At 43.0% G+C, this 21,617-nt stretch overlaps 3 protein-coding genes across 3 annotated transcripts in view; 1 reads left to right on the top strand and 2 right to left on the bottom strand.

Annotated features, from left to right (window-relative positions):
- LOC148368257 (uncharacterized) overlaps positions 1–21,617 on the bottom strand; it is a 541,253-nt gene that overhangs the window by 498,150 nt on the left and 21,486 nt on the right. The gene's annotated exons all lie outside the window — the stretch shown is intronic.
- On the bottom strand, positions 2,429–8,440 carry LOC148368259 (uncharacterized). Its single transcript, XM_088330214.1, has 3 exons — positions 8,231–8,440; positions 6,372–6,464; positions 2,429–4,095 (listed from the first exon to the last, which is right to left on the bottom strand). Exons 1-3 carry the CDS (start codon positions 8,289–8,291, stop codon positions 2,576–2,578), a joined length of 1,674 nt encoding a protein of 557 aa, XP_088186340.1. The 5' UTR covers positions 8,292–8,440; the 3' UTR covers positions 2,429–2,575.
- LOC148368258 (uncharacterized) lies at positions 12,220–19,337 on the top strand. Its single transcript, XM_088330213.1, has 3 exons — positions 12,220–12,469; positions 13,151–13,243; positions 17,049–19,337. The coding sequence occupies exons 1-3, from the start codon at positions 12,358–12,360 to the stop codon at positions 18,521–18,523; spliced, it is 1,680 nt and encodes a 559-aa protein (XP_088186339.1). The 5' UTR covers positions 12,220–12,357; the 3' UTR covers positions 18,524–19,337.

Raw genomic sequence — 21,617 nt, 5'->3', positions numbered from 1 at the left:
GCAATAACCCTTTTTGTGTACTTTAGAGAACAAAAGTCCCTCTGGGGAGGAGTGTGTGAGAAGCAGCACATGGCCAAGCAGGAAGATGAAGAAATAAAGGTTCCTATCTCTTTTGGCGGCGGGCTTCACGGGGATTGTTCTCATCCGGACGACAGGAACGGAGAGAACCACAGGCTCTCCAAGCTTTGGGGCTCTGGTGAGAACAGGCCCCAACCCTGGGGACCTAGGTCGGCCATCTTGTTGTTAGGATAATTATAATTATGGATAAAAGGCAAAATTTTATGGGGACAAGAGATAAAATAGATCATCTATCAAAAAACATGACACATATGCAAATCATGAATCTTTTGAATCCATATGAAGACTTTGGGGTCTGCTCACTTCCTGTGAATGAATGAATGTGGCTTTTTTGACGTGGTAGCAGTCAGTGGTTTAAAAAAGGGGAGGGGAAATGTTTTTTTTTTTTAAATCTCCCACTTTCAGTAAATGTTTGACCACAAACCAAGCAGGCAAAAGTCTTTGCACCGGGTCTTGTGTGTCATTTCTAGTGTCCAATAATAGACTGAAAAATAGTCAGTGTAATATAGTGTAATAACCTTCTTGTGATTAAGGGCTATACAAATAAAAATGACTTGACTTGACAATATAGATATTTTTTCTCACCACAATATCAACAGGTCAAAGGAGATGAGTTTCTTTATTGTGTAGGGCAACCTAAAACAAGCAATAGAAAACAAAATAACTTAACTACAGGTGTAAGTCCCTGTTTATGCCTTTTGGGAGACTTTTTGGCTATTTTGCAGTGTGGGTTAATGTGTGTCTTTTTAAGTACCCACTTGAAGTGAATCTTTGACCGCAAACTGAGCAAGAAAAAGGCTTCTCCCCAGTGTGGGTTAATGTGTGTGCTTTCAAGTCCCCACTCTGGGCAAATCGTTTACCACAAACTGAGCAAGAAAAAGGCTTCTCGCCAGTGTGGGTTAATGTGTGTCTTTTTAAGTACCCACTTGAAGTGAATCTTTGACCGCAAACTGAGCAAGAAAAAGGCTTCTCGCCAGTGTGCGCTCTAGTGTGTATTTTTAAGTCCCCACGCTGGTTGAATCTTTTTCCACAAACCGAACAGGAAAAAGGCTTCTTGCCAGCGTGGATTAGTTGGTGCGATTTCAATTGTCCATTTTGGGTGTATCTTTTATCACAAACCGAGCATGAAAAAGGCTTTTCGCCAGTGTGGATTCGTATGTGTTGTATGAGGAGCCAACGCATGATAAATCCTCTACCACAAACTGAGCAAGAGAAGGGCTTTTCGCCTGTGTGGGATCTAATGTGTTTCTTTAAGCTTCCACTTTTAGTGAATCTTTGACTGCAAACGGAGCAGGAAAAAGGCTTAACACCAGTGTGGATTCTAATATGATTTGTTAAACTCCCATTTTCTGTGTATCTTTTACCACAAATTAAGCATGCGAAAGGCTTCTCTCCAGTGTGGGTTCTAATATGTCGCTTTAAGTTTCCACTCACGGTAAAAGTCTGACCGCAAACTGAGCAGGCGAAAGGCTTCTCGCCTGTGTGGGTTAATTGGTGTAATTTTAAGCTCTCATTCCGTGTGAATGTCCGGCCGCACACTGAACAAGAAAAAGGCTTCTCGCCAGTGTGGGTTCTGGTGTGTATTTTTAAGTGCCCGCTGTTAGTGAATCTTTTATCACAAACTGAGCAGGAAAAAGGCTTTTCGCCAGTGTGGGTTAATGTGTGTATTTTTAAGTTCCCATTCCAGGTGAATCTTTGACCGCGAATTGAGCAGGAAACAGGCTTCTCGCCAGTGTGGGTTCTAGTGTGTATTTTTAAGTTCCCACTGTTAATGAATCTTTGACCACAAACTGATCAAGAAAAAGGCTTCTCACCACCGTGTATTACTTGGTGTGATTTCAAGTGTCCAATTCGGGTGAATTTTCGACCGCAAACTGAACAAGAAAAAGGCTTCTCGCCAGTGTGGGTTCTGGTGTGTCTTTTTAAGTGCCCACTGTTAGTGAATCTTTTATCACAAACTGAGCAAGAAAAAGGCTTCTCGCCAGTGTGGGTTCTAGTGTGTATTTTTAAGCTCTCATTCCGTGTGAATGTCCGGCCGCACACTGAACAAGAAAAAGGCTTCTCGCCAGTGTGGGTTCTGGTGTGTATTTTTAAGTGCCCACTGTTATTGAATCTTTGACCACAAACTGAACAAGAAAAAGGCTTCTCGCCAGTGTGGGTTCTGGTGTGTCTTTTTAAGTTTTTATTTAAAGTGAATCGTTGACCGCAGATTGAGCAAAAAAAAGGCTTCTCGCCAGTGTGGGTTCTGGTGTGTATTTTTAAGCTCCCACTGTTAATGAATCTTTGACCACAAACTGAACAAGAAAAAGGCTTCTCGCCAGTGTGGGTTCTGGTGTGTATTTTTAAGCTCCAATTCTGTGAGAATTTTTGACCACAAACTGAGCAGGCAAAATGCTTTTTGCCAGTGTGGGTTCTAGTGTGTATTTTTAAGTTTCCACTTGTAGTGAATTTTTTACCACAAATTGAGCAGGAAAAAGGCTTCTCGCCAGTGTGGGTTCTAGTGTGTACTTAAGTCCCCACTCTGGGCAAATCGTTTACCACAAACTGAACAAGAAAAAGGCTTCTCACCACCGTGTATTAGTTGGTGTGATTTCAAGTGTCCATTTCGGGTGAATTTTCGACCGCAAACGGAGCAAGAAAAAGGCTTCTCGCCAGTGTGGGTTCTAGTGTGTATTTTTAAGTTCCCACTGTTAATGAATCTTTGACCACAAACTGAACAAGAAAAAGGCTTCTCGCCAGTGTGGGTTCTGGTGTGTATTTTTAAGTCCCCACTGTTAGTGAATCTTTTACCGCAAACTGAGCAGGAAAAAGGCTTCTCGCCAGTGTGGGTTCTGGTGTGTATTTTTAAGTTCCCACTGTTAATGAATCTTTGACCACAAACTGAACAAGAAAAAGGCTTCTCCCCAGTGTGGGTTAGTTGGTGTAATTTCAATATTCCACTTTGGGTGAAACTTTTATCACAAATTGAGCAAGAAAAAGGCTTTTCGCCAGTGTGCGTTCGAGTGTGACGTTTTAAGGACTCACTGTAAGTGAATCTCCGACCGCAAACTGAACAAGCAAAAGGCTTCTCCCCAGTGTGCGTTCTAAGGTGTATTTTTAACTTCCCACTCTCAATGAATCTTTTACCACAGACTGAGCAGGAAAAAGGCTTTTCGCCAGTGTGGGTTCTGGAGTGTATTTTTAAGTTCCGACTTTCGGTGAATCTTTGACTGCAAACTGAGCAGGAAAAAGGCTTCTCGCCAGTGTGGGTTCTGGTGTGTCTGTTTAAGTGTCCACTTGAAATGAATCTTTGACCGCAAACTGAGCAGGAAAAAGGCTTCTTGCCAGTGTGGGTTCTGGTGTGTCTTTTTAAGTTTACACTTAAAGTGAATCTTTGACCGCAGACTGAGCAGGAAAAAGGTTTCTCACCACTGTGTATTAGTTGGTGTGATTTCAATTGTCCATTGTGGGTGAATTGTTGACCGCAAACTGAACAAGAAAAAGGCTTCTCGCCAGTGTGGGTTCTGGTGTGTCTTTTTAAGTTTCCACTTAAAGTGAATCTTTGACCGCAAGTTGAGCAGGAAAAAGGCTTCTCACCAGTGTGGGTTAATGTGTGTGACTTCAAGTTTCTTTTGTGGGAGAATTGTTTTCCACAAATTGAGCAGGAAAAAGGCTTCTCGCCAGCATGGAATTTCATATGCAACTTCATATAAGACTTGCTTCGAAACGTTTTTCCGCACTGGGAACATGTGTTACCGCCTTCAGCGTTTGCGGAGCGGGACGTGTCGTCTTCATCCGTTTCCACGTGTTGACGGGAGCTGATGCTTCCAAGCTCCTGCCGACCGTTATCTTCAGCTTGACCTTGATCTTCGGCGGTTGAACGGACTTGAAAATTTTCCTCTTCTTTCAGGTGAACAGGCTCCCCATCTTCTGTCTCTTGCTTATTAACGTGATAAGCCTTAAGTTCCTCCTCCTCCTTTTTAACGTCAGGCAACTCTGGTTCCTGCTGCGCAGTAGCAAGATATTCTCGGCCGACGTCTGCAAGACACAAGTCACGTTTATTTGTATTGCCCTCAACTCGTTCAGAAGCATTGTCCCATAGTGCCAAAACGCGAGAAAAATTCTAAAGGCTGATCAGTAAGTATTATGACTCTGGGAATGAAATGCTCGTTTTTAGAGGATAAAAAGGGGCCGGAGGGACTTCCGGCGGCGCTACGAGGAAGACGGCAGCAAGGAAAGTCGCTCGGGCAAAAACCACCACAGACAAATGTAATACATACTAGGAGAAAGACAAAAAGGCTACAATTTGTTACTCATATCAAAGAAAAACACAAAACACGGTCAAGGAGGGGAGACGTGTTGAGGAAACGGGCGCTAAGGAGAAAACGACGGAGGGAGCAGAAGGAATGTCATCGGTCGACGAGGGACGCCACTCGGCCATCCTCCGCGAAATCCCTAAATAAAGGCGAGAACATACCGAAGCAGCCGGCGGGAACAAGATTGCCGTGGCAAGACTTGAAAAAGAAGAACTTCTGGAGCGCACTTTGTCGCTGGAGCGGAGGCTGGAAGGCACGGAGGAGCTACATGCTAACACGGAGGAGCCAACGATGAGACCAGAAGAATCCATCGCCTTCCTGCTCCGCCAAACGAGAAACAAAGTGGGAGGACTTGGAGTAAACACTTGGCATACGTAAGAAATGATTCGCCCCATTACAAAACGGGAAATACCAGATACAATAAATTCAGCTTCAAAAGAAATAAATCACCAGGAAGGGATGGATTCCTGGGGGTGTTCTCCAAAAGCTTTAAGGAAGAATTAACAGCGGTACTGCATAAAGTATTTAACTATGCGCCGACAAAAGGAGATCCCCCCAAATCGGAAGCCATCGTAACAGTCTTGCACAAAGAAGGAAAAGACCCAATATCGTGTGAAAGCTAGAGACCACTTGCTTTACTTTCTTAACATCTCAAAATTCTCACAAGCATACTGGCAAAAATAATGCAGAAATGTATAGCTTAATGAATTAGAAATGATGAAACGGGGTTTATTCCGGGAAGACGGGGCGCAAACAATATTAAGAGGATACTAAACATAATTCCAAACACAAAATCCGAGAGCCAACCCTCGATGTTACGGAGCTTGGATGCACAAAACGCTTTCCATAGGCTGAAACGGAGCTTCTTACATCAAACACTTAGAGCTTTTGGCTTCCCTCGAATATTTGTTGGATGGGTGAAAATAATCGATAAAAATCCTAAATCTCGGCTTAGAGTAAACGGCTCTGATTTCTTAGATATCAAAAGAGGAGTCCGGCAAGGGGACTGTTTAGGTCCACTTTTGTTTGCAGTAAGCATAGAACCATTCGCGAAATCAATAAGACAAAATGAGCAAATAATGGGGATGAGAGATGAAGGAGGAACAGAACACAAAATATCATCGTTTGGAGACGACCTGTTGGTAATGCTGAAGGAACCTTCGTTATCGATACCACCACTCTTGGAGAGCCTTCAAATAGATGGAGAAGTAGCTGGAATTTAATGAATGAGAGCAAATCAATAGCAATGATGATATCAGGAAAATGTCCAAGAGATGTGATTGAAAGATTTGATTTCAAATGGACAAATAAAGAGTTTCAATATTTGGGGGTGGTGACCATTACACCACATTCCACACAGCTGTTTGATGCAAACTACGGAATGTTCATAAAAGAAAGAAGGAATAGATTTCCCATCCATTTCGACTTCTAAATCTTGATTTGCCTTGCGATTAACAAAGAATATGACTTTGGTTTTATTTAAACTTTTCATTTATTTGAATCCATCCATACTTTTAGGTGAATGACTTCATGATCATTGCTCGTTATAAAATCAATATAATTGTCATTGGAATAGAAAATGTTAATGTCGTCGGCAAATATTATTCATCTTTATACTTTTGAAACATAAAAAATATCGATAAGATTTAAATGAAACAACTTTGGACCCAGGATAGAACCCTGTGGTACTCCACAACGGATGTCCAAGTATTCAGAGGACAACTGTCCCATTTTCACATATTGCTTCCTCCTCGTCAAATCACTTAGAATCCATTGCACAGACACGCCCCTGATGCCATATCTATCTTTAGTTTTTTTTTTAAATAGAAAATAGCTTAATGTGTGTCGACATCTAGCTGGGCAACCATCACGAGTTGTTTGAGCAATGACATAATGAGCCTTCCCTTTTTGCCATATTTCCTCTCTGCGTATTTTTGGGGGCGACGCCCAACGACCTTCTCTCCAAAATAAGGACGTTGCGGAAAGTAAAACACCAACCTGCTCTGTTCAACACAATTTGGAGTATCTTGTAAACAGTTCCTGGACATTCTGGTTCCTGCCGCGCAGTAGGAAGATGGTCTTCACCGATGTCTGCAACACACAGGTCAAATTGCATTTATTTGTGACGCCTTTACTGAAAGAAACTCACAAAATGCGCAGAACACCATTGCAACATCAACCTGATCTGAAAGCTACAAGAGGGCAAGGAAACACTCAAAAAAAGGTCAGGATGCGTAAAATGAAGAAACCTTGGGAAGGGACCGCACATGAAACATACAGGAAGTCATGGAAACAGGGTTCATACATGGTTTTCATGGCCAAATTTGAGCACTTTTCAAGTTTTATCATGTTGAGGAATTCAACATTGGAGAATTTGTCGGTTCGATAGATAAGTAGATAAGGGAACAGATAAACAGAAGCCAGCGTTGGAGGAAGAGACCTTTATTGCAACGAAGGTTCTCTCAGAGAGCTGTTTACAAGACAATGGCTTTAAAGCAGTAGTGACGATTACGCTGGATTGAATACACCCCAAAAGGCGGTCCCGTATCCCGAATGAGTACGTGACTGTCCTTTGCACGTCGTCTGGCAACGGTATCTTCAAGGTTACGCGACCTTTTTCCCACAAGCAAAGTCCTCCTAAATTTCTACATGTGTGCGAATGCAAATGCAAGTGTATTTGCCACAACAATCATAGCCATTTTTTTCTCCAGTACCTCAAAGGGAAAAAAAATCCAGCGGCCATCAGAGGAAAGTTTTTTTGTTGTCATCTTTGATGATTAAAATAAAGTCGCTATCTTGCTCCTAGCTCATGCTTTGTGCTATTTTGGGATGTTCCATCCACGACCTACGATCTTTGTGTGTGAAAGGGCTGCTATAACAGCGCCACCTGCTGGTAGGGGGTAAAGTTTGGGCTTCTCATTTTGTGATTGGAAGGCAGGAGTTAGTTGGCAGTCTACAGTGCGCTGCTAACGGTAAGCCACGATCTTTTGGTGCTCCGAAAAAAGTTAATTGTAAAGATTAAAACCACAGCTGACAAATCTCTCTACATGCACGGTAATGTGATTGATGTTGTCAGGCTGTTTAAATTTATTCTTGTTTTGTTTCTGTCGCCTTTTGTGTTAGTTTTGCCGGACGTTGCATGTTGTGCTAAAATGCTAATTCCCCTTATAGTGTCGAAAGCCAGCAATCATCGGAAACCACGTGTTGTGTGTGACTCATTCATTGCAGGTAAATTGTACCCGTTTTTACACTCATTGTTATTACTTCTATTTTCAAATATTTACAAAAAGGATGATAATGCTTAAAATTAAGTTTACAGAAAAATATGTTGAAGTCATTGTAAACATTTAAAAACCACAATACGATTGCTTGTTAAAAGTATCTTGTTCGAATGGATGTAAAAATGTAATGTGGTGGTTGATATTCTAAAATCTATTTTAGGTCAACTGAAAAGAAAACTATTGTATATGTTTAGGGAAGTCTACAGCGCGTTGCTAACGATGTTGAGAACTAGCGGAGGTGCTAACCACGTGTTGTGTGTGGGACTCATTTCATTTCCAACAACGGTATTAAAAGCCTCATCATGCAGTCCAGCCCGAATGGGGATCTTAGGTTGGACGACTACACCGCCATTACAAATTATATATACATACATAATGTTTGGATGCGACTTCGTACCAGTTGCTGCTAAACTTCATTTGATTTCCTGCACTTTTAGTATGTGCTGGAGGTGAAAAACGAGTCGTTTAGTGTTAAAGGCTGAAAAAAGTTGTATTTGAATTTCAAACCACTATTCTTTCTTTTGCAAAATTTTGGAAAGCATTGTTATTGTTTCAGAAGCAAAAAAAATGTCCAACCTTCCCCGAGCTGCTTGGAAAAAGCGTCCTCTCGTCGCGATCCTTCATCACTGGAGCGCATTCTCTCCGAATTCCAACGAAAAATATCTCCAACTCGGCAGTAGAAAGGACCACAAAGTGATACTTGTGTCGAGTTGACGTCGTTTGAAGTCGACTAGAGGACTTTCTGGAGATTCTATTGTTCGGCAGCCATGACACCTTCTCCTCCTCGATCCCGCCGCAATGGATTGTGGGTAAGGGTGGCACAGATCGCATGCTGCGTTCAGGAAAATGGGTGTTTCGGGAGATCCTACCAGATACGACCGAAGAGCGTCTTAAGAATTTAGGAAGTCGGGGTTTTTTTAACCCTCAACTGGGGGAATATGATTAGAAAGACACTCGCTGTGGGAGGTCCTGGTTGAAAAGTTGTGTTACATAGCCTTTCTCCTGGTCGGAGGTTGGAAAACTCAGTTGTCGTCTTTTTGGGAACGCAGCAACAGAAACACATAGAGGACTAAAATGATTTATCGAAGCTTAGAGTTAAGTGGCCTTTTTTAAAATACATTTTTGTTGTTGTTTTAGCTCATCACCTGCAAAATAGATGCTAAATGTCAGTCACACGATACCGTTGGATTGTTGGCATTAAGGTTCATTGAATGAGCAAGTCTCACTAAATCACGTGAGGTCCCGCGAGACTTGGCCCAAGCACCCTTCTCTGAACCGTGAGACTCTGCCATCTAGCGGCGATATACCGCTACTCCTCTTATCCTTTTCTGCTGCTATATAAAGATATTTCATAGCTGTCAACAGGCTTGGGTAGAATTACTTGAACTGGATGACTTTTAATGACTTTTGGATGACTCCAATACCAAATATGCTAATAAAAGACAAAATAAACTGTATATGAATAAAATAACACGTGGTAAGCTTTCTCTCCTGGCTTTGATCTCCGGCAAAACGAACATCAAATGCGACAGAAACAAAGTGAAAATCAATCCAAACATCATTTTTGCCGTTCCATGTATTCTGTTCCTCCCCAAGCCTGCACAAAATGCAGTCATTTGATTTATATTTAGTTTCTTTTGTCTTTGATGAGCATATTTGGTATTGGAGTCATCCAAAAGTTATTGAAAGTAATCTAGTTAAAGTAATCCTACCCAACCCTGCTGTTGATTTGTCTTACACAAAATTTAGTCATTTTATTTATATTTGGTTTCTTTTGTCTTTTATTAGCATATTTGGTGTTGGAGTCATCCAAAAGTCATTGAAAGTAATCAAGTTATATTACTGTAATATTAGGGTACGTGGATTACGTTACTGACTACCTTTTTTAACAGGTAATTAGTGACTGTATCGGAATACATTTTGAAAGTAAACCTCTCAACCCTGATGGTAATCCATCTATCTATCTATCCATCCATCCATCATGGCGGCGCCCTGTTCGGCTGCGGCTGCATCGACTCCCAACGTTTTTTTTACACGTCGGCCATAAGATCCAGTCCTCGACTCAGTTTTGATGGCGCACAAAGTCGGCTCGAACTGCAGCTTAAGATACGATCGCAGTTTTTTTTGCTAGATATGCGATCATCCAGACATCAAGCGCTCGGTGTTTATTAGCCACGGACTCCTATGTCAACAAGACCCAGCGGCCTACAAAGCAGCGAAGCAGAGTGGCAAGACAGCGGCGTGACGAGGAAGCGGGCCGGGCTAATAGCAGGGGTGAAGGCTAACCCCTCTAACATCCATTGTTCGCTCTCTGGACAATAAACTGGACCATCTAACAACTGGAAGTGGCATCGAACCGCGAGATGACGAACTGCTGCGCTAAAATTCTGACAAAGACATGGTTAATTTTATCTATCCCAGCTGACTTTCATAGAAACTGTGCGGGTCAGATGTTTCAACATTTCGTTCTGTATACATGTGTACACGAATGACAATAAAGTCAATCTGAATCTGTCTATTTATCTATCTAACTACCTTGGTCATATCCCTCAAGAGGGGTGACTGATGTAGCGACCCTCTTTCATGCAAGACACAAGGTTTCACAGTCACTCGGTTTATTGCCTGCATTCAGTCAACAAAACAATACAAAAGTCAGGGGCATCTGTTCACGACTGCAATTATCTTCAACGCTTACAAAATAACTTCAGCTACGGCAAGCAGACAACATGCGAGCACATTAATAATGAAACTTCGATAATAACAATGAACATAACTTTCCCACGTACCTGCATTCAGTAAACAAAACAATACAAAAGTCAGGGGTGTCTGTTCACGACTGCATTTATCTAAAATATTAAAGATACAAAAGAACGGGTCATCACTCAACAGGCCGCACCTCGTGGCGTGTTTGCATCAAAACACTTTGCATCATCGTTTCAAGCTGTTTTACTTTACTTCTTATTTAGTGCTTTTTCAATATACATCATTTAGCACAACTTATACATCTTTATATGCAAAAATAATTTGCAAAAGCAGCTCCTACATCTAGCAAAATATGCATTTTTTATCCGACTGACATTGGGCACATCTTACCTTCAGCGCGATGCAAATTAGCTGAAGCTACGGCAAGCGATGAAGCCCATAAAGTGCCAAACGAAAAAGACAGTCGCAGACGCCCATGACTTAACAATTGAATGAGGTACCGGAATATTAACAGTAATCCAACAAAAACACAGATTTGGTGAGGATTCAAAAAAACATTCTAAACAATACAATTTCAACTCTGTTACACTGACAGCAAGACACGCACATACAATAACAAATAAAATAAACAAAAAACCACACAAACATTTTTGGACCATTGATGGGTAATCTTCAATCCTTTGAAATGCATGTAAAGAAAATGACTAGAACCGCTTTCTTCCATCTTTGTAACATTGCTAAAATCCGTTCAGTACTGTCTCGGTCTGATGCGGAAACTATAATTCACGCATTTGTTACCTCCTGTCTCGATGACTGTAATGCACTACTCTCCGGTCTCCCGAAGTCCAGAATCAAGTCTCTTCAGCTGGTACAAAATGCCGCAGCGAGGCTTTTAACTAGGACAAAAAAGTACGATCACATCACACCGATTTATGCTAACCTCCATTGGCCCCCAGTTAACCAAAGATGTGACTTCATGGTTCTCTTAGTATTGTACAAAATCATACATGGACTTGCTCCTTCTAATCTTTCAGATCTGATCTGCCACTATGTCCCGGTCCGAAGCCTAAGATCTGAGAGTGCCGGTCTTCTGGTGATCCCGAGAGCAAAGAAGTCTTCTGCTGGTTCGAGAGCGTTCTCCATCCGGGCACCGGTGCTGTGGAATGCTCTTCCCCCTGAGATCCGATCTGCAACCTCAGTGGAAATGTTTCAATCCAAGCTTAAAACTCACTTCTACTCCATTGCATATGAATAACCTACTCTTCTCGTCGGCTGAAAAATAGTCTGTGTGATATAGTGTAATAATCTGTGAAGCCCTTTGAGACTCTTCGTGATTTAGGGCCAAACAAATAAAAATGACTTGACTTGACAAAACGCAAAAAAAAACGCTGCAATATCACGAGTAATAGCGCTCTTAAATTGACAAAACTTCACAAGCCCTCTTTGTCTGTCTCTCCCCTTTTTCAACGTACATGCCTTCAAATGCTCGTTTTCCCCGTTTCAAACTACATTGCCTTCAAATGCGCCTTCAGCTGGCGAATATCGACATTTTGGCGCCGACCTATCCATTATGCTAGTTTGTTTGGTTGCTGCGTTCCCGAAAAGTCGACAACTGAGTTTTCCAACCTCCGACCAGGAGAAAGGCTATGTACCCCAACCCTGCAACTCGGACCTCACACCTCAAGTGTCCTTCTAATCACATTTCCCCGGTTGGGGGTCAGAAAACCCCGACTTTCCACATTTTTGAGACGCTTTTCGGTCGTATCTGGTGGGATCTCCCGAAACACCCAGTTTCGTGAACGCAGCATGTGATCCGTGCTATGTGTACCCACAATCCATTGCGGCTGGGTTTCGAAGGAGAAGGTGTCATGGCTGCCGAACAATAGAATCTCCAGAAAGTCCTCTAGTCGACTTCAAACGACGTCAACCCGACACAAGTATCACTTTGTGGTCCTTTCTACTGCCGAGTTGGAGATATATTTCGTTGGAATTCGGAGAGAATGTGCTCCAGTGGGGAAGAAGAACCTTTTCAAGAGAAGCTTCGGGGAGCCAAAGAGGAGAGCGAGCGAGAATGTCGACGACCCGACGCTTTTTCCAAGCAGCTCGGGGAAGGTCCGTTATTTTCGCTTCTCCTACAAAACCTAAAGTGTAGGAAATCAAATGAAATTTTCAAGTCCAATCAAAACTTCAATAGTTCCCTGATAAATCAAATGCGAAATGCCAACATGACTTCAAACAAAAAGTGCATGGCCATTTCAATTGAGCTTTGGATTGGATCCAACATGGCGGCCCGCACCAATGCTGCGGCGAGTTGCTCATTTTTCTGCTTTTATATGTAACCGCGGTGTACTTGTCCCACCAAAGATCCACATTCACGCCGGACCAGATGATGAGGTTTTTATGATTACAGTTTCTGCAAATGAATGAGTCACAACATTAGTTTTTCTGCTGGCTTTGATCTCTTTGATCATGGCTATGAGAGTACTTGTAAAGTATGTATGAACCCTGTTTCCATGACTTCCTTTATATTTAATGTTGAGGTTGACCGTGTATTACGCGCTAAGGCCCTTGCAACATCCATTTCCGCTTGGTCATCCTGGATGGGGGATGACCCCATGTGCGGTCCCTTCCCAAGGTTTCTTCATTTTGCGCATCCTGACCTTTTTTTGAGTCTTTCCTTGCCCTCTTGTAGCTTTCAGATCAGGTTGATGTTACAATGGTGTTCTGCGCATTTTGTGAGTTTCTCTCAGTAAAGGCGTCACAAATAAATTCCATTTGACTTGTGTTTTTCAGACATGGGTGAAGACCATCTTCCTACTGCGAGGCAGGAACCAGAGTGTCCAGGAACTGTTTACAAGATACTCCGAATTGTGTTGAACAGAGCAGGTCGGTGGTTTTACTTTCTGCAACACGAGATATTTGGCCGTCGACGTCCACCGTACTTTCCTTTGGAATAATGTCCGGCCTTCTCTCTCGCTCGTTCTTTCAAAATATATACAGTGAAGAAAAGAAATATTTGAACACCTGAGAAAATCCTTCACCTTATTAGGGTCGCGGGAGGGCTGGACCCCATCCTCGCCATCTCCGGGGAGTGGGCAGGGGGCACCCTGAACCGGTCGCCAGCCAATCGCAGGGCACACGGGGAAAGACGACTCATTCACACCGAGGGACAATTTGGAGCGGCCAATTCACCTGAAATGAATGTCTTTGGAATGTGGGAGGAAATTTGAGTGCACGGGGAGAACATACAAACTCTGCACAGTAGTAGCTGGATTTGAACCCACGCAGGAGGTTCCCATGACCTCAGAACTGTGCCGCACACGCTCTAACCACTGCACCGCCGTGCTGACCAGAGAAAATGAATGTTGATATTTGGTACGGTAGCCTTTGTCGGCTATTACAGAGGTCAAACGTTTCCCGTAGTCTTTCACCAGCTTTGCACACACTGCCGGAGATTTCTTGGCCCACTCCTCCACGCAGATCTTTTCTAGATCAGTCACGTGTCTGGGCTGTCGCTGAAAAACATAGTTTGATCTGCCTCAGAAGATTTTCGATTGGTTTCAGGTCTGGAGACGGGCTGGGCCATGCGAGAACCTTGATATTTTTCTTACAGAGCAATTATTTGGTTTTCCTGGCTGTTTTCGGGTCTTTGCCATGTCGGAAGACCCAGCCACGACCCGTCTTCAACGCTCTGACTGAGGAGAGGAGGTTGTTCCCCAAATCTCACAATACACGGCCCCAGTCATCCTCTCTTTAATGCAGTGCACTCGTCCTGTCCCATGAGCAAAAAAAACCCCAAAGCATGATGTTATCACCCCCATTTTTCACAGTAGGGATGGTGCTCTTATGATCGATCTCTTCATTCTTCTTCCTCCAAAGACGCTTAGTAGCATTATGACCAAAATGTACTATTTTGATCTCCTGAACACAAAACCTCCCGTGACTCCTCCGCATCATCCAAATGGTCATATGCAAACTGAAGACAGGCTTTGACATGTACTGGTCTAAGCAGGGGAACCTTTGGTGCTATCCATGATTTCAAATCCTGACATCTTTGTGTATTTCCTACACTAACCTTGGAAACGGCGGTCCCTGCTCTTTTCAGGTCATTGATCAACTCCTGTCGTGTAGTTCCGGGCAGATTCGTCACCTTTCTCAGAATCATTGAGACCCCGCGAGGTGGTCTCTCCGAATGACCGTCATGTTTAGCTTCTCCCATTTTCTAACGATTGCTCCAACAGTGGACCTTTTGCCACCAAGCTGCTTGGCAATTGCTCTGTAGCCCTTTCCGGCCTTCTGGAGGTGTGCAATCGTGTCTCCGGTGTCTTTGGACGGCTCTTTGGTCTTCGCCGTGTTACTAGTTCAAGTCTTACTTATTGCGTGGGGTGGACTTGTGTTTTTATGCAGCCGACGACATCAAACAGGTTCATCTGATTCAGGATGATACATGGAGTACGGGTGGACTTCTCATGGGCGGACCAACAGGTCTTTCTGGGTCAGAATTCTAGAGGATACTCAGATGTTCAAATACTTATTTGCAGCTGTTCAAACAAATCGTTATAAAATGCATTGTGATTTCTGGAATGTTCTTTTTAGTTGATCTCTCTCACAGTGGACATGCACCGACGATGACATTTTCAGGCCCCTCCGTGATTTCTAAGCAGGAATAGCAAAACAGTAGGGTCTTCAAATACTTCTTTTCTTCACTGTAGCTTACTTTCTGGTTAAACAGACAAGGTCGCTCTCTGTGGTTTCTGCAACATCCTTGACAGTTAAGTCTTGGCAAAATGAAGCCCCATAAAGCAGTGAAGCCCTGCAGGCAAATGTTTCACACACACGTAGGGGCTTTAAGATGAATCATGTCCTCCATGACGCCATCTCCTGGACAGAATCATTTATAACGTGGTCGGTGCGTGCAATCAAATATCGGGGCGTCAATCTTGCGTTACTCTGGCACTTTTCTTCAAACGACACTCTTTGCTAGCGAATCACTCTCCGCACACGCGTTTGGCGGGGCTTCGAACGTCATCGACACGCACATCGTCTGGTGCCGCACGAAGCGCTCCTCTGAAATACTCTGCGGGCACAGACGGGCACATGAGTACTCGACATCTAAGGTTCGGCTGTGGCGTAGTATAAGGGCGTCTCCCTGGCTGATTTTTTTCAAAGACATCTATTTTGAAGTTCTTTTAGTGACGCTTTTGCTTTATTCGCGTGTGTGCGGATTTGAGACGACCATTCTCTATTAAGAATGTGTGAGCGATGCTCCATTGAGTTCAAAGAGCCCTCGTGCGCTTTTCCATTGCGCCTTTATGATGGAATGTTACTTTTATTAGGCCGAACAGGAACAAACCCCCAAAAATATGAAGTAAAAAAGTTCATTTGTGCGTCATGAAATAAATGTACTGCGATCTCTTGGTTTCAAGTCCCGAGTAAGGATTAAGTTTGAAAAAGTCGCAGTCAACCTTTAAAAACACCCCCTCCCGTTGCCCCTGTCACAGATTCTGCCTTACCTACGTTTTGTGTAAATTCCAAAATCTTTGACCGTTTCCGACGAGTGCCAGACGTTTTTCTCAAACGGGAAGTGCCGATGTCGGCCATATTGACTCGTTTTTGATGGCCTACAGAAAATCTAGCTCTGTAGCGATCCAGGCTCAGGGCACACCACAAGAAAGCTTTAACACTCCTCTTTCATTAGACAACGGTTGATTTAGTCGATTAGATGACATTGCCAAGTTTTTTGATAAATATTCTTGTTTCCCGGAAAACTTCTGAGAAAAATGGCTCCTTGCAAAATGATGCGTGTCAAGCAGAAGTTTCGCCTTAGTACTTTTGTAATATCTATGTTTTTGACACCTAAACAATACTTTCCATAAACACAAGGGCACTTGGCTTGTAAAATAACATTTGATTGCAAGAAGACTAAACTTATAAATAAACTTTGCAAAAATTCTCAGCCCCTGATTGCCCCTGGGCAATACAAATACATTGGGACCTCGGTGATCGCGGTTTAATGGGGACCAAAACCACTCGCGAAAAGTGAAAATCTGCAAAGTAGCGACGCCCCTTCAAAAAAGAAAAACCTTTGCAGTACACCCCCCCTGTATACAGTACAATAAAGTACACCATATGGAATAGTGTGAGAGAGAGAGATTCTTCTATTCTTCTATTTCCTGTTTTCGACTGGTCCGATAAACTCACTTTTTCCTCGACGGCGAACATCTTTGGCTTTGTCTCGGCTTGGCTGGACGCACCGAGGGATAAAGAGCGTTTCGCCGAGGGTTTCGAAAAACATTTCGACCTGAAAATTGGCCGCGAGAAAAAGGCGAGCTCACTGCCAGCTATGGCGAGAAGCGTACCGTATAGGAGGTAAGCGCGGTCTACTGTAGCCGACGGGCCAATGGGAGTCGAGTATTCGGCGAGTGCCGGCCAATCGGCTCGCGTCGATGGCCGTATACGTGCGTTTCTTTGTCTTTTCAAATGACTCGTTCTAATTGAATGTTTTCTTTTCAAATGTTGTAAAATAATGTCCTTTCTAAATTGGAATATTTTTCATGATTCATTTTTGAATTGATATTATTATTATCAGAATTTTATTATTTAACTATTACTGGCCACAAAGCTCTGAAGCCCCGAGCACGGAAGCGCGAAGTAGCGAGCTCCCACTGTAAACGTGACTTGTGTCTTGCAGACGTCGGCCGAGAATGTCTTGCTACTGCGCGGCAGGAACCAGAGTTGCCTGACGTTAAAATTAAGGAGGAGGAGGAAGATTTGAAGCCCTATCACGTTAAGCAAGAGACTGAGGATGGGGAGCCTGTTGAAGAGGAGGACGATTTTCCGGTCTTGCGAGTGACCGGGATCCGTTCAATCGCCGAAGATCAAGGTCAACCTGAACATCAAAGTTGGCAGGAGCCTGGAAGCATCAGTTCCCGTCAACACGTAGAAATGGATGACAATGACACGTCCCGCCCCGCAAACGCTGAAGGCGGTAACACATGTTCTCGGTGTGGGAAAACGTTTCGAAGCAAGGCTTATTTGAAGTTGCATATGAAATCCCATGCTGGTGAGAAGCCTTTTTCTTGCTCAACTTGCGGTAAACCATTCCCCCAAAATGGACACCAACTAACCCACACTGGCAAAAAGCCTTTGGCCTGCTCAGTCTGTGGTAAAAGATTCACTAAGAGTGGGACGTTAAAAATACACTTTAGAACGCACACTGGGGAGAAGCCTTTTTCCTGCTCAGTTTGTGGTCGAGGATTCACTACAACTGGGAGCTTAAAAGGACACACACTAACCCACAATGGAGAGAAGCCTTTTTCCTGCTCAGTTTGTGGTAGAGGATTCACTACAACTGAGAGCTTAAACAGACACACCAGAACCCACACTGGCGAGAAGCCTTTTTCTTGCTCAGTTTGCGGTAAAAGATTCACAGAAAGTGGGAGCTTAAAAAATCACATCAGAACCCACACTGGTGAGAAGCCTTTTTCCTGCTCAGTTTGCGGTAAAAGATTCACCGAAAGTGGGAGCTTAAAATATCACACCAGAACCCACACTGGTGAGAAGCCTTTTGCTTGTTCAGTTTGTGGTAGAGGATTCACTACAACTGAGAGCTTAAACAGACACACCAGAACCCACACTGGCGAGAAGCCTTTTTCTTGCTCAGTTTGCGGTAAAAGATTCACCGAAAGTGGGAGCTTAAAAAATCACATCAGAACCCACACTGGTGAGAAGCCTTTTTCCTGCTCAGTTTGCGGTAAAAGATTCACCGAAAGTGGGAGCTTAAAAAATCACACCAGAACCCACACTGGTGAGAAGCCTTTTGCTTGTTCAGTTTGCGGTAAAAAATTCATCCATAATGGACAGTTGAAAAGACACACATCCACCCACACTGGAGAGAAGCCTTTTTCCTGCTTAGTTTGTGGTAAAGGATTCACTACAACTGAGAGCTTAAACAGACACACCAGAACCCACACTGGCGAGAAGCCTTTTTCTTGTTCAGTTTGCGGTCAAAAATTCACCCAAAATGGACACTTGAAAGCACACACATTAACCCACACTGGGGAGAAGCCTTTTTCTTGCTCAGTTTGCGGTCAAAGATACACTTCAAGTCAGAACTTAAAAAGACACTCATTAACCCACACTGAAGAGAAGCCTTTGACCTGTTGACATTGTGGTGAAAAACAAAATATCTATATTCTCAAGTCAAGTCATTTTTTATTTGTATAACCAGCTCAGTAGCCTAGATGGTAAGGCGCCCGCTTTGAAACTGGGAGGTCGGTGGTTCGCGCCTCGGCCGAGTCATTCCTAAGACTTAAAAAGTGGTTGGCGGCGCCCTCTGTTGGCTGCGGCTGCATCGGCTCGCTACAACGGGCCAGGTGTAATCGACATTTCGTTCTGTGTACATTGTTACACAGAATGATAATACAAGGAAATTATTATTATTATTATTATTAATCACAAGAGTCTCAAAGGGTTTCCCAGGTTATTATTCTATATTACACAGACTATTTTTCAGACTATTATTGGACATTAGAAATGACACACAAGAACCCTCACTGGCGAGAAGATTTTTGCCTGCTCAGCTTGTGGTCAAAAATTCACTAAGAGTTGTAAAACATTCAATTGGTTGAGTATCATACAGTTCGTCTATAGGAACATAACGGCCACAAAACCTTTTGCCCTCACCTTTTTTAAACCACTGACTGCTACCACGTCAAAAAAGCCACATTCATTCATTCACAGGAAGTGAGCAGACTCTCCAGTTGTATCATAAAGATTTGAGACCCCAAAGTCTTCATATGGATTCAAAAGATTCATTATTTGCATCTGTGTCATATTTCTTGATATATGATCTATTTCATCTCTTGTCCCCCTAAAATTTTGCTTTTTATCAATAATTATAATTATCATAACAACAAGATGGCCGACCTAGATCCCAAGGTTTGGGGCTTATTCTCACCAGAGCCCCAAAGCTTGGAGAGCCTGTCTAGATGAGAACAATCCCCGTGAAGTCCACCGCCCAAAGAGATAGGAACCTTTATTTATTCTGGTTGTCCATGTGCTGCTTCTCACACACTCCTCACCTGAGAGACGCTTTGTTCTCAAAACTACACAAAAAGGATTATTGCGACAACCTCTTTGGTGTTTTGGGCAAATATCCCGTGTTGGCAGGCTATGAAAACAATCCCTGATCATTGAAATGAGTCCATTATCTTCAAACCGGGTTCATTGATCGGTACTGTTAACCTGTTATATCATTTCTTCCACCTTCCAACCCTGAGTGCTTGTGTCAACAATGTGCTTTATTCTTTCGTTTGATTCCATTTTCTTTGTCCTGTGAATAAAACGTAGTTTCATCATGATTTGTGGGTCGATGTTATTTTTCTTCTGGACCGATCAATCATTATCCATAACAAGTAACTACAAAATCGATCGATTAAAGTTGAAAATACATTGTGTTTTGTTGTAGAAAATTAACTTGCATTTGTAGAATAGATTTGTGTACATTAAGAAAGAAATGTAGTAAGACTTGCTTACAGTTAGAAGAAATGTTGTATACATCTCGCGAAGGTCTCTGCGGACAAATTAGTATAAACAAGTCTCCTTAACGGAGGACAACAGATAACTGCAAAGGGCAAGGTGACATAAACTGGCATAAACTTGAAAACACTTCCAAATAATGATGGAACCCTGGGCATGTACGCCTTCAGGCGTGAACAGGGCGGGGCCAAACCGGGTACACATGCTATGGGGCGGCAGTAGCTCAGGAGGTAGAGCGATCGTTTTAGGATTAAGGGATCCCAGTTCGAATCCTGGCTTGTCCGTGTTAAATGTGGAAGTGTCCTTGGGTAAGACACTGAACCCCCAATACCCCCAATAAGCAGGTTAGCATGGCTGCAGATATCACAACCGCTATTGGGAAATGTGAAGCACAATGTAAAGCGCTTTGAGAAGTCATTGACTTGATAAGCGCTAGAGAAATGCAGATCATTTCATTTTCATTTCATTTCCTTTCATTTCACTATGTTGAAAACTATAAAGACACACGCATATCTTTGATTCGCTGAGTCTCTTGTTGAAATTGTGTATCAATAAAAAGAACTCCCTCTTATGTCATTTTGATTCCTGCATTTCTTTGAACACGTATGAGACGAATTGGTCTTATCTTCAACAGTTTGACCCTTCATGACAAACGCTAGACACGGGCTATTTCAAATGAATTTGTGTCGGAAACCGAGAGCACCGCCTACTGACCGAATTGTTAACCACCAACTTAGATTCCGAACCAAATAAATATCATTGAAAGCCATGTGGCAATGGGTTGTTATTGTGGCCATGAAGGAGTCTGAAATCACGTTACTTTTGCCAGAATCGAAACTTAACTCTGTGTTAAGTCAAGACAAGACAGAAAAAGGACTTGGATTTTCCTGGACCAAGATGAAGTTGAGACTGGAACTGGAAATCACCATGACCACGTGGTAAGAAAACATGAAAGCGAAATATGAAATGTTATGAACTGAGCAAGCGTGTGGATAAGAGAGTACTCGGTTGCTTTGGACACATGGAGAGGATGGATGAGAAGCCAATATTGAAGAGGATCTACAGATCAGGAGTCAATGGAATGAGACCAAGAGGATTGATGGTGTTATGAGTGCACTCCAGGAAAGAGGTCTTAATATAATGGAAGCTAGAGATCTTGTTGGTGATAGGAAGGAGTGGAGAGGTGTTGTGAAAGGATAGTGGGATTGTGGAGGCGTTCTTAAGGATGGACTGGGCACCCGTATGATGCGGCAGGGGTAAACCAGCGATTGAACAGAAGAGTGTGCGGCCGCTTTCTTGTGTCCGATTTCATCTGGAGGGACGACTTAGGTGCCGAGGTGCCTAACTTCTTTGGGATGGCCATGATCCCAATTTTTTTTTTTTTTTTGCTATTTTTTTCATTTTATTTATTAAAATGCGTTTTAAGTTTGGGATCCAATGTTTCACGGCACGAGGTAAGGCTTCAAGCTATTGTCTCACCTGTTAGGACACCCACGCTACACTCATTTGCAGGCATTTGCTTGCAAAAACAAATTCCGGCATGAAAAAAACCCTTCTATATCTGTGTGTTCCAATTTGATGATGATTTAATGTTAGTAGAACTTGCAATGGGCACAAAATGTTATGTACATATACATTGAAGGATTTTATAGTTTAGACCACATATGTCAAAGTCAAGGCCCGCGGGCCACATCAGGCCCGCGAGAGGGTTTTACCTGGC

Source organism: Urocampus carinirostris, chromosome 3 (genome assembly GCF_059441175.1).
Source record: "Urocampus carinirostris isolate Australia breed hairy pipefish chromosome 3, RoL_Ucar_1.0, whole genome shotgun sequence".
Classification (NCBI taxonomy): Eukaryota; Metazoa; Chordata; class Actinopteri; order Syngnathiformes; family Syngnathidae; genus Urocampus; species Urocampus carinirostris.
The sequence above is the reverse complement of the archived record's forward strand: the minus strand, read 5'-3'. Positions and strand labels throughout refer to the sequence as shown.